Source organism: Gallinula chloropus, assembly GCF_964237585.1.
Source record: "Gallinula chloropus genome assembly, chromosome: 4".
Taxonomy (NCBI): Eukaryota; Metazoa; Chordata; class Aves; order Gruiformes; family Rallidae; genus Gallinula; species Gallinula chloropus.
Window position 1 is genome coordinate 17312611 of NC_140088.1, and position 12552 is coordinate 17325162.

Genomic DNA, 12552 nt, shown 5'->3' on the forward strand with positions numbered 1-12552 from the left:
GGTACCAAATTATCTACTACAACGTGTCTCTTAAGCACTATTGTGAGAGGCAAAAGACAGAAATTAAGGCCTCATTCTAAAAAAGCATTCACAGGTACAAAAGATAAATTATATTTTTTGATTTATCCTTTAAGTTTCCAGTTATCCAAATCGGAAAAGTTTGAAAACATACAATGCTTTTGGCTCCTGCTGCAGAATTTCTTATTAATGGCAGTAGCTGAGATATGTTAAAAAGATTATTTCAAGTTTTTTGGTAGTGCAGAAGCATCTAGATCTCAGCTTCTACCTTTTGAGTATTAGGCCATATGTGCTTGCCTTCCATCTCACCAGCAATTTGTCACTGCATGTCAGCTGTATCCTTGGCTACCCCTTGTTTACATGTTGGGTCATCTTTGTCCCTCTTGCAGTTCCATTAGGCTTTCTGTTCCTTCTTGGCACTCATGATGTTTTTTCTTGATATTAAATCCAAAGGTACCATCATTTTGTTTATAGATGTAATCTCTACATGGACTTGAACCAGAATTGTGAATGCTGTGTGTATTCTGGCCTCACCACATTGCCCCTTCTACCTCTTTTCCATAGATGCTATGTCTTTGGGCAGGACTTACATGTATTTTTGCTTTGCTCTTGTTATTAGTAATTACTAATATTAAGAATTCATGTAATAATGATCTAAAGTGGGCTGGTTTTGCACTCACAGATAGACTTACAAAACAAATTTTTCTTCCCATCTTGATTTGGATGACTTATCAGTTGCTCCTATCATAAACCCATGACATTACTCTGTGGATGTGAAATACCCTACTTCCTTCTTTCAATGCAAGTGTGTTTTGAAGATGGAAATATCCATGTAACTTGGAGTGTCAAAATAGCAGATCTGAGTGATCAATAAATTATCAAATTATGGAAGTCTCTTTCAGTCTCCAGGTAGCTTTGTTTGCCCTATCTTCCCAGTTTGTGGAGGGAAATCGGGCCTGAGGTTCAGGGCTGAAAACTCTTTTCAAAAAACCTAGTTACTTGCAACAGGAATCTTTTACAGTCTCATATTTGAAAATAACTTTCGTCTGGAGTCTTACACTCACTTTTGTGATTTGAAATTAAATAAATGTACTGTAGGATCCTACAATAATTATCACAGCTGTATATGTTATTAAGCTTTCCTACTTCCTTATCTTATATATAAGAATATGCACTTTATTATGGAAACAGTGTTAAAAAACATATTGGAAGCTGATGAATAGCCTATATATTGAATGAATATGTTTTATATAATACTGGATTATCAAATTGACCGTGTGTTAAAGTGTACAGGCTTTAAGCATATTCAAGAATAATTGGAGTTTTACAGCATATTTTTCATTAATTATTCCCCAAATTTGTATTTATTAATATTTTGGTTTATGTATTATAAAGCACAGATCTGGTTTCTTCATTTTTGCTTACGTTTACATATAGAGATTAAATATTTTCTGCTTCTGTTAACAATGTCAGTAGATGTTAGGTAACTAAAAGGACAGGCAGGCTAAAACTTTTTTATTCAGCCTAAGTGTCACTGTGGAATTGTTGGCGTCTTCTGAGGTCAGTGCCCACCCCTATTACACCATAACTACTTAGGCAGGTCTAGATTTTCTTATATGTCAGAAAGGTGCTTGTTGAATGGTGCATTTGGGACCCATCCAAGTGTAGGACTTTCCTGGGGCTTAATATGTACTTAGTGATGTGTAAATATGCAGTCCAGGGAATCAGAATCACAGAATCACAAGGTTGGAAGAGACCTTTGAAGATCATCGAGTCCAACCATTCCCATCCTATGCTAAACCATATCCTTAAGTACCTCATCTACCCAGGGTGACTCAACCACCTCCCTGGGCAGCCTGTTCCAGGGCCTGACAACTCTTTCAGTAAAATTTTTTTTTCTAATATCCAATCTAAACCTGCCCTGGCACAGCTTTGTGCCATTTCCCCTTGTTCTATCTTCTGTCACCTGGCTGAAGAGGCCATCGCCCACCTCTCTACAACCTCCCTTCAGGTAGTTGTAGGTGGTGATAAGGTCTCCCCTCAGCCTCCTCTTCTCCAGGCTAAACATCCCCAGCTCCCTCAGCCATTCCTCATATGATTTGCCCTCCAGCCCCTTCACCAGCCTGGTTGCTGGTGTATCTCTGCAATTTCGACAATATCAGTATCTCTGCATTTCCGACAATAAAGGTCTTAAAATTGACACATTTAAACCCATTTTTCTAATAAATACCTATGCTAATAGAATTCCATGCTCCATAAGTAATAACACAAATAACTTGGGATTGCATTAATGAAAAACTAGGTATACATTTAATTTCAAATGCAGTTTTAGAGGTCCTGGTGTGCCAAACCAGAGTTCTTACCACCTCTTTAGAATTACCAAGATTTAAAAAAAAATTTGGTCTATCATTGACTTAATTTTCATCTTACTCTGTAGTAGTGCAAATCAAGTTCAAAATCAATGGCACTGAGTCACAGCATTTCCACTGATACAGAATTTAATTGCAGTTGGGCTCGGGGACTACGATTTTAAAGCCTGACAAGGTATGCTTTAGCAGCGGAAAGAGTGCTTGTGTTGGAGATCATCAGAGTAGCTCTGAGCATGTTAATATCCCTTCCATACTGAAATACCCTGCAGAGATATTATCCCAGGTCTTGAAAACCATATGCATATGTTAGCAAGGAGATATGCTTGAGCTAATTAGCCTTGATTTTCAGCAGGGCCAGTTAGCTTGGCTGGCTTAGCTAGCACACAGCTAATGGAGTTGTGCTGCTTTGACTTCCACGGGCTTATTTTTGGTAGTTCAGGGACCTCCTCACTGAACACTGTGTTTTGTACAGATGTCCTCTAAGGACCCGTGTTATATGACTGAGCTACATTCCAAATCAACCTATTTAGACGAGCTAATGGTGGTTTTGTTAATATGTAATATCACCTTTGTTCCAATATCAATGTGTAGTATGTCTTTAGTAGTGCATTTATGGTTTTTTTTAATATGTATTAACATAAAGAGATTTGTAGGAATGTCTATAAAATTAATTTAAACATAGCAAGTATTTATGATGCTTTCATTATTTTAATTCATCTCCAGTTGCTTACTAGTAGAAACATACATTGTTGTTTTTGAGTCTTTTGTCACAATCCTTGTTGAGTCTGAAGATTAATATCAAGATAATTAGAACTACAGGATGAAGCTTTTTCTCCTATTGGTGAATAATTCTCCTCCCTATTGTCACTATCTTGTACAAAGAAAAACTGTTGAAATGCTTCAAAAGGCATCTACATTGTGTATCGCACCTGTGGGATATTCGAGTGTTTGCTGTGTACTCAAAATGTTAAATCATATTACTTGACCTACATTACAAACCTCTGGAGCTACCCACTAAATAAAATAGCACATTTCCTTATGAAGTAGAAAAGAGATAAAATATCAAAATATGTCTTATTTAAACCCAATTTCAGTGTGGGTTCAGTTTTACAATGGATTCAACACTTCAGCTTAATTTGAGCAGACAAGACCAATTTTTTTTGGTCTTAGTATGACCATTTATGCTTGATAAAAGCAGCAGTGAGAAAACTGAAAAGAGATAGAATTAGGTGAGGGCCAAGGAAACTTCTGACAATAAATTTGGGAAGAGTTTTCAAACACTTATCAGGGATGATCACATTTAAAGGTCACTCTGTGACTCTGTACAATGTTTGCTTTTACCGACATGATATTCAATTATTGCTGAGTGTGATTCAATTATTACTGAGTGTATTATGTAACTATCTTGGTATTTACATGAGATGGGAAAAAAGACTAATGGTTCCTATGTCTCTCTGTATTTAGTTTTAAGCATTGGTGAAGGTGGATTCTGGGAAGGCAGCACCCGGGGACATATTGGATGGTTTCCTGCAGAATGCGTTGAAGAAGTTCAGTGTAAACCAAATGAAAACAAACCAGGTAATCAGATCAAGTTCCTGTTGAATCCTAATGATGACAAATGTGATGTGTCTGTCCAAGCAGAGAGGCAGCCTAGACAATAATGTGTTGCACAGCACCGCTTTTGTGCAATAAAGGAAACTGCAGAATCAAATAAAGATGAGCTGCTGAATTAAAAAAATAAAGATCAGATTTTACTGGATGCTGTCTGAGCAAATGGTCTTTCTCACAGGGGACTATGCTATGAAGTACTGCGACAGCTTTTACACAGAACTGTATGCAGACATTTTGTTAAGCATTATGATGCCTTTTATTTTCTTACAGGACGGGAATATGGTTAATTAGACAATTAAATAATGGAAAAACATCTGGTCAGTCATCTCCCAATCTGAGGTAGTCATAACATGTAGTTAGCTCTCATTCATGGCAATAAAGTTCCCACTGTTGACCCTTTACTAAATTTTTGAGGAGGCATCCATTAAAGTCTCGCGTACATCCTTGCTGTTGACAAAGGAAATAGAATCCTCCTTTATCATGCACTTGTGCTGCAGTAAGAAGTAAAACACAAGACTTTAAGCAAGGAGTTTTTACAGTCCTGGTATAATAAAAGAAAAAGAAACTTGTATTGAAGCATTTTAAGAATTACCTACCATCTCATAATGTCTCTGCTTTTAAGAATTAAAATACGAGGACATCCTCTCTAATTAAAAGCTCATTATAAATGAGCTCTGAGGATCTAATAATTGTTCTCCAGGAGTGTATGCAGTTTTAAATTAACTATTGATGTGTTTTGGATCTCTGATGTATTGATCTTGAACTTTTCACATTGCACAGATGGTACACTAAAAATTATGAAATGTATCATTAATTCACAAATGTTATTCTTTTATGTATGTTGTTATAAATTGCACAGGTATACTTTTTTTATATATACCCACTGTATAAATATGATAGGATGGAAGAGAATGCCCTGGAGAAGTTAATAGTTCCAGAGTAATATGGTTTCAGAAATATTTATAAGATTTGATAATTATTTTAATTTTGTCTGTTATAATGGAAGCTGTGGTAGTAACTTAAGAGTTAAGGAATGAGCAGAAGAGGACCAAAAAGTTAGCTTTTGTAATAGGAAAATTTTAAAAGAATGAGGGAAAGAGGCATGAGGGACTCTGCTCTAGGTAACTAAACATTGTGTGAAAAGGTTATACTTCCTTGTCTATTTCCATTTTGAGACAGGAAAAAAGAAGGAGGCAAAACCAGATCTAAATCTGAAGAGAATGGATTTATGCTCTGAGAATAGAGAGAGAACAGTTGTGTTGCTTTTCAAGGGGCTTAAGAACAAATCAAAATTTGAAGATGGAGGAATATTATACAAGAGGAAGATCGAGGCTGGAGTTGGCAAATCTAGGAGCAATGTGGTTCTCAAATATTAGATGGAAAAAGAGAATAACAAGTTGAAATTCAAGTGTGATTTCATTTGTTAGAAATATTATGGAAGATTAATAAATTCAGTCAGTGTGGAACACGAGCTGGTGAAGAGTCACGTGTGCTCTGTTCTGAAGGTCCTTCAATAAAACCTTGTGATCAGTTGATAGAAAGACTTCATAAAGATGTGCTCTGCATAAGTAAATCATCACAGATCTTTCTGAAGTCTGTCATGGCAGCTCTGCATTAAATTTGAGCTATGCATTTGTCCCCAAAACTGAAAAAAAATCTGGAGAGGGGCATTAAATGAAGTTCTAAAGTATGAAAGGATTTTTTCAACTTCTTCAGATATATACAGAATCACAGAATGTTAGGGGTCGGAAGGGAACTTGAAAGACCATTTAGTCCAACCTCCCTACCAGAGCAGGATCACCTAGATTAGGTCACACAGGAACACTTCCAGGTGAGTTTTGAATGTCTCAGGAGAAGGAGACTTCACAACCTCTCAGGGCAGTCTGTTCCAGTGCTCTGTTACCCTCACAGTGAAAAAGTTCCTCCTTAGGTTCACGTGGCACCTCCTATGCACCTTGCACCCATTGCCCCTTGTCCCATCATTGGACATCACTAAGAAGAGCCTGGCTCCATCCTCCTGACGCTCACCCTTTATGTATTTATAGACACTGATGAGGTCACTCTCCAGTCTCCTCTTCTCCAGGCTAGAGAGATCCAGCTCCCTCAACCTGTCCTCATAAGGAAGATGTTCTACTCCCTTAATCATCTTAGTGGCCCTGCACTGGTCTATTTCAAGTAGTTCCCTGTCCTTCTTGAGTGGCCCAGAACTGGACACCATATTCCAGATGCAGTCTGGAACACTGCTGGTCAATGTTTTTTTACAAGAAGGTAACCAAACCTATTTGTCACAAATACTGAAAGATCTTTTTGAAGAAATACCGTAGGAAGTAAATTTAGTATATGACATGATTGCTTTAATATATGAAAAGATTGTCTTTGAGCAAAAATTTCTTTGATCATTCAAAAGAAAATAAGAAAAAAATTGTCACAAGGACAGCAAAATGATTACCAGAACTGAAAGCATTAAGATGATTCTGTTGATAGTCTTTTACAAATTTTCTGATGTGGAGTTATGACAACTTATGCCACGTGTCTGCTGAAACACCAGAGCATTTACTCTAATCTATACCTGTTGAACACAATTGTCTTTCTGACTTTTCCCTATTTGCTTCTTGTATAGTGTGAATAATACCATCAGCATAGCTGAAGACTTTAAATATACGATTCTTCTAGTCCAAAAAAGGATTAAAATATTAAGCAAGCAGGAAACGGGCACATTTTCTATACCTTTGAACTTGTGCATGCATATTTTGCTAGGCTGTCTTGAAAAATGTCCGATGCCTAGAAGGCACAAATGAGGTACCGTGCTTCTCTGTGTAATGCAATGGAGGTTGGAGCTGTGAGTAGGAAATATATGAAATTCACAGTATGTACATGTTAGCATTGAAATACGGTATGGGCTGAAAGCAGCTGATCACTGAATTGCTCTATGCAGTTAGTTTCATTCCCTTTGCACAGGAAACAATGGAAATGAAAGAGGAGAGCTTTATAAGCAAAAATCAGCCAGTACTCCCTCTGAGTACAAATGCAAAAGTAATTTAGAAAAATGTGTTAAGCATGGTGAAATGATTAGAAATTAAATTAGGTCTGCTGGGATTGCTGAAAGAACATCAGCTGAGAAACATCACAAACTTGTGCGAGTTGCAAGAATTTGCATCATGCACTTTGCAAAGCAGACTTCTTATGATAATGATTTAGAAAGCAGATCATCGTAATGTGTAGGAAATCTCGAACTCAGCCTTTTTCAGACCAGCACCACAGTAACAGTTCTTTCCTATAAATGAGATTTAGGAACATTTCTTCAAACAGCTTCCCTTTGCTATTAAGTTTGAATAATTGTGTTTAATAGTAGCTTGTCATTTGCATGCCATGAATGAAAGAAAGAGAAATAGTTCTTGGAAAAAACAAACCACAATTAAACACTACATGCCCAGTAAAACTGGCGGGCAGGTGTTTCATGTCATGCTGATGTATAATCTCACTTCTAAGACAAGTTCAGTTTTCAAGGAACTTCAATGCCATCAAGACTGTTCTGGGGAAGTAGGCAGTCCTGAACAGCACCTGAGTCCTGTGATCTCTTCAAAGATAGCATGCCTGCTTGGCAAGTTCTGTTTTTCAAAAAAAACCCCTTGTTGACTGGCATTAATTCTATATCCCTTCTTCAGTCCTTCATTAATTGAGACTTGTAGGAATTATTCCATTATTTTGCTAGGATTGATGCTGGGCTTATAGGATTTTAATTATCCAGGTTGTCTCATTTGCCCTTTAATAGCACTGGCACAGGACCCACTGCCTTTCAGTCTTAAGTCCTTGACATTTTGAGGAAAAGGAATAATGACATAGAAAATCTTTATCAGTGTTCTGCTAAATTCTTTTGCCTGCTTTTAAAAAACTCTTAGACACAAAGCCTTTGTACAGTCTCATTTTCAAAAGTGTTGCCTTTGTAGCCAGCTCTTGGCATTCTCCAGAATCATTCTTAGAGTGAGACTGTTCAGATAAGATAAGACTTTAGATAAGATTGATACATCTTGCTTTTTCCCCCCTAAAAACATATAATCCGAATGCTATGTGTTTCTTCCTTCTGCATTGACAGGTTTCCTCTGTTATTCAGCAATGAGCCAATTCCAGTCTTAAATTTATTTGTATTCCTAAATATGTGAAAATAGACCAGTGATTGGCTTAAATGTTTTGGGTAGATTGAAGAAAGTTTTGTGCAGGAGAAGCTTGATTTGCGCAAAATCCAAGTTAACTGAAGTCTGTGCAAATGTGAGGCACTACTTTAGGTTAATAGGATTTATTAGGTAAATGATGATGGAATCACAGGTCATGTTGGGTCTATGGTGGCAGCATCCACTGAAAATACACAATATGACAACCTTGTTTAAGCCTACCTATTAAGAAAAAGCATGGCTTTTCATTTTACCACTTCATTCTTCCCCTAAATTTCATTATCCTCCTTCAAATAGTAAGAATTCTGACTTATACTTTTCAGTGGACAATGAAGTACGTAAGAATCTCTCATCTGTAAAATCAACTGACCCACCAATGGAAGATACAAATTTCTTCCTCCTACTTAAGTTTAGGCATTTCCATTTGCTGTTTTTTCATCACAGGGTGTTACTCCAATTTGAGAGATTCACTACAAAAATGCTTTCTGGTAGACTTGTTATTTTATTATCCATGTCCTTCATAATTCAAGGATATAGATTATCCAACTTCTTGTACCTGAGGTGAAATACTAAATTAGTTTTCAGGCCAGAAGTTATCTTTAATTACGTTCTGTCTATTATTCTTCCTCACTACTAATGTTCCTGAAGAACTTTTAGATTTTACAACTGATACTGAAATGAAGGCAGGCACAGCATTTCTTTCAGGAATTCTTGCTGTCTTTTAACTCCTGGCCTCTTCAGTGCAGCTTTCCTTGAGTTCCATGCTCACCTTTAAAGTGGTCTTTGGGGCAATTTTTCATTCAGTAGCATCCTCTGTGCATTTTTCTATCCTGTGGCCTTGGTGTACACCTTATTAGAAGTTGTAGTTTGCATACAAGTCTTGGGAGTTTATTTCAGACTAGATCTAATCCGGGCATGTGCCTTGAACGACCATTAGCAGTTGTTCAAGAGCTCATTTTTCCATGGAAGAGTCCGATTGGGGAACTTAGGTCTGCTCAGCTCTCTGGGCTGCAGCACAGTAGGCAGCACTTGCAAAGCACATTCCTGGCCCAGACTAAAACGTGGATGTAGATGAATCCGTGCTGACCTCTAGTGTCACTGGTGTTCTGAGCAGACACTTCCTACTAAAGTGGGATTTCTCTTTCAAGACATCTATTTAAAAGTTCGGTATATTTACTCCTCAGTTTCCAGCAACTTGAAAATGTATCGATAGTTTATACAGTATAGTATAGTTCCCTTGCCTATTTCTTTTTGCCTCTGTAATCATACACAGATGTTACAAGCAGAAGTTGCAGCATTCCTTATCTAATGTTCCCTCTCGATTTCAGAAATTACCAAACAAGTCAAAGCTGTGCTAATAAAATGAGTACTTTGCTATGCAGACTGCTATTTCTGAAGGATAGGATTTTGTTTATTCAGCATTCTCATTCTTTAACACTTTGTAAATTCAGTAAAACCACTTTTTTTTTCTACATTTCCAAAGTCCCTTTTTATAATTAACACAACACCTTCCCAGGCGATCTAGTCAGCCAGGTTTCTATAAAGTTTATTTGCTTTCCTGCAAAAAAGAAAAACACTTTGCTGAATTGAGGAGCTACATCTATGCTAGTAGCTAGTATAACCATTCAGTCCTCTGCAGGCAAGTGCCTTGGCACATATTGTAGCTGGAAGTTTTCTTCCCCATACCTGCCACATCAACGCTGCTTTCTCTGTGCTGCCTTTGGAACTGTTGCCAGCAATTTTTTCCACTGAAATATGTCTGGGTACTGTTTGGAAGAATGATAGTTGGCATAACTGGAAGTTGTGCCAGGATCCCACTAACAATGAAGCAGAATGGATAGTTACATGCCAAAGCACAAGTTGCAGCCTTGATGGTGTTATGTATGGAATCACAGAATCGTAGGTGTTGGAAGGGACCTCGAGAGATGATCGAGTCCAACAGCCCTGCCAAAGCAGCTCCCCAGCTCATATTGCACAGATAGGCATCCAGACGGGTCTTGAATATCTCCAGAGATGGAGACTCCACAATCCCTGGGCAGCCTGTTCCAGTGCTTTGTCACCCTCACTGTGTAAAAGTTCTTCCGCATGTTGGTGTGGAACTTCCTATGGTCCAACTTGCAGCCATTGCTCCTTGTCCTGTCTCCACAGACCACTGAAAAGGGGCTGGCTAATTACCCCTGCATCCCATACTTAAGGTATTTATAAACATTAATAAGGTCCCCCTGTAGTCTTCTTTTCTCTAGACTGAACATTCCCAGCTCACTCAGCCTTTCCTCATAGGGGAGATGCTCCAGGCCCTTAACCATCTTTGTAGCTCTTCTCTGGACTCTCTCAAGGAGGTCCTTGTCTTTTCTATACCAGGGACCCCAGAACTGGACACAATACTCCAGGTGAGGCCTGAGCAGGGCAGAGCAGAGGGGGAGGATCACCTCCTTTGACCTGCTGGCCACACTCCTCTTGATCCACCCCAGGATCCCATTGGCTCTCTTAGCCACCAGGGCACACTGCTGGCTCATAGACAACCTGTCATCTACCAGGACCCCCAGGTCCTTCTCCACAGAGCTCTTCTCCAGCAGGTCATCCCCTAGCCTGTACTGATAAAAGAGGTTATTCCTTCCCAGGTGCAACACTCTACACTTGCTTTTGTTGAACCTCATTTGGTTTCTCCCTGCCCAGCTTTCCAGCCTGTCCAGGCCTCGCTGAATGGCAGCGCAGTGTTCCTGAGTGTCAGCCACCCCTCCCAGCTTTGTATCATCAGCGTACTTGCTGAGGGTAAGCACTATTCCTTCATTGAGGTCGTAGATGAAGATATTAAACAGGACTGCACCCAACACCGACCCTTGGGGAACACCGCTAGTCACAGGTCTCCAGTCAGACTCTGCTCCACTGATCACCACCCTCTGAGCTTGATCTGACAGCCAATTCTCAACCCACCTCACTGTCCACTCATCTATCCCATGCTGTCTCAGCTTTTCTATAAGGATGTCATGGGAGACAGTGTCAAAAGCCTTGCTGAAGTCAAGGTAGATGACATCCACTGCTCTCCCTGCATCTACCCAGCCGGTGATGAGATCATAGAAGGCTATGAGATTGGTTGAGCACGATCTCCCCTTGGTGGATCCATGCTGACTACTCCTCATGACCTTCTTCTCTTCCAATTGCTTGGAGAATGGACATATGTAAGCTGCCTGAAGTTTGAAAAAAATAGAATTTCCCCAGTTTATGCTCTTACATAACTTTTAGTTAATTTCAAACATATCTTGTTTAACCTTTAATGAGAAGGATGGCTGCTAGAAATTTTAATTTTGACGTTCTACATTTTTAAGCAACTCAGGGTGGGTATCTGATAGGTATATTACAAAGCAGGTCGTTACTGATTATACTCCATGAAGCAGATGAACTAAAGCATACTACAGAAATTTGGTCTCTGTGTGTGCGTATGCACACCCCATTGCATCCCAGTGTGGAAAGCAGTGTGATGTGCTGAGCATGGAAGTCTCCTTCCTCAAATCATCAAGCCCAGAGGGTGTGATGGAGCACATGTTCAGGTATGTGCATTTCCTTCCTGAATAGAAAAGGAAAATATGTCCACCCATCTCAATCTGACATCCAGGGAGAGCACCACTTGCATGTGTGTCCAAGGACTCCTGTGGATGACTTGTGGAATAGAGCTGTCCTCCAGCTAGCTATGCTGTGCTTGGATACAACCATCACCCTTCTTCTTCCATTAAGTTCAAGGTCACCTGATTTTGGCAGTCAGGGGCTACATTTACATCGATGGATAATTTAAGATGTGTTTAAATCTCTGGCAGACTGCTCAGTTTGCATCTAGATGTTAGTTCTTGAGCTCATGTGAAACCGGAATTTATGGGTTGTAGGTCTAGTCCTTCTGCAAAAAGGACATTTTTACCAAATCTGCTGCTGTTTGGACTTAATAGATAGCCAGAACATAATCAGCAGTAAAAAGCACTCCCTAATCACATATAATTATGCATGTAAAGGTCAACACTGGAAGAAAAAAGAGAAAGAAAAAAATCTTTTCATTTAGCTTCTTCCTTTAATTACCCACCTCTTATAAATGATCCAAATTAATGACATCTGTTTTAAATGACTTTTTTCTGTTTCGTTAGGATCATTGCTGGTTAGTTATTAAACTAGGAAGACAACTGCAAGAGTAGATGAAAACATTGCAGAGATTATTAGAACTCCGAAAAATTCTATAAATTAAACAACTTTGAAAACCCTTGAAGGAAGAAGCTTTCAACAAGCCTGCAAGTAGGAGATGCTATCTGACCAGATGAGCACCTTGAGCTTTGTGATAATAGGTTTTGATAAATGCTCCTTACATATAGTTTCACCTTGAACAGAAGGTACCTGTGTATCTG

The 12552-nt window shown here is 38.8% G+C and overlaps 1 protein-coding gene across 2 annotated transcripts in view; it reads left to right on the forward strand.

Moving 5' to 3' along the window:
• Positions 1-12552, forward strand: part of SHANK2 (SH3 and multiple ankyrin repeat domains 2) — a gene marked incomplete at both ends in the record, with an annotated part of 309427 nt that overhangs the window by 107906 nt on the left and 188969 nt on the right. For both annotated transcript variants that reach the window (XM_084263484.1, XM_084263485.1), the window contains one exon: positions 3852-3965. In XM_084263484.1, the coding sequence (XP_084119610.1) occupies positions 3852-3965 (114 nt within the window). The remainder of the gene's footprint in view (positions 1-3851; positions 3966-12552) is intronic.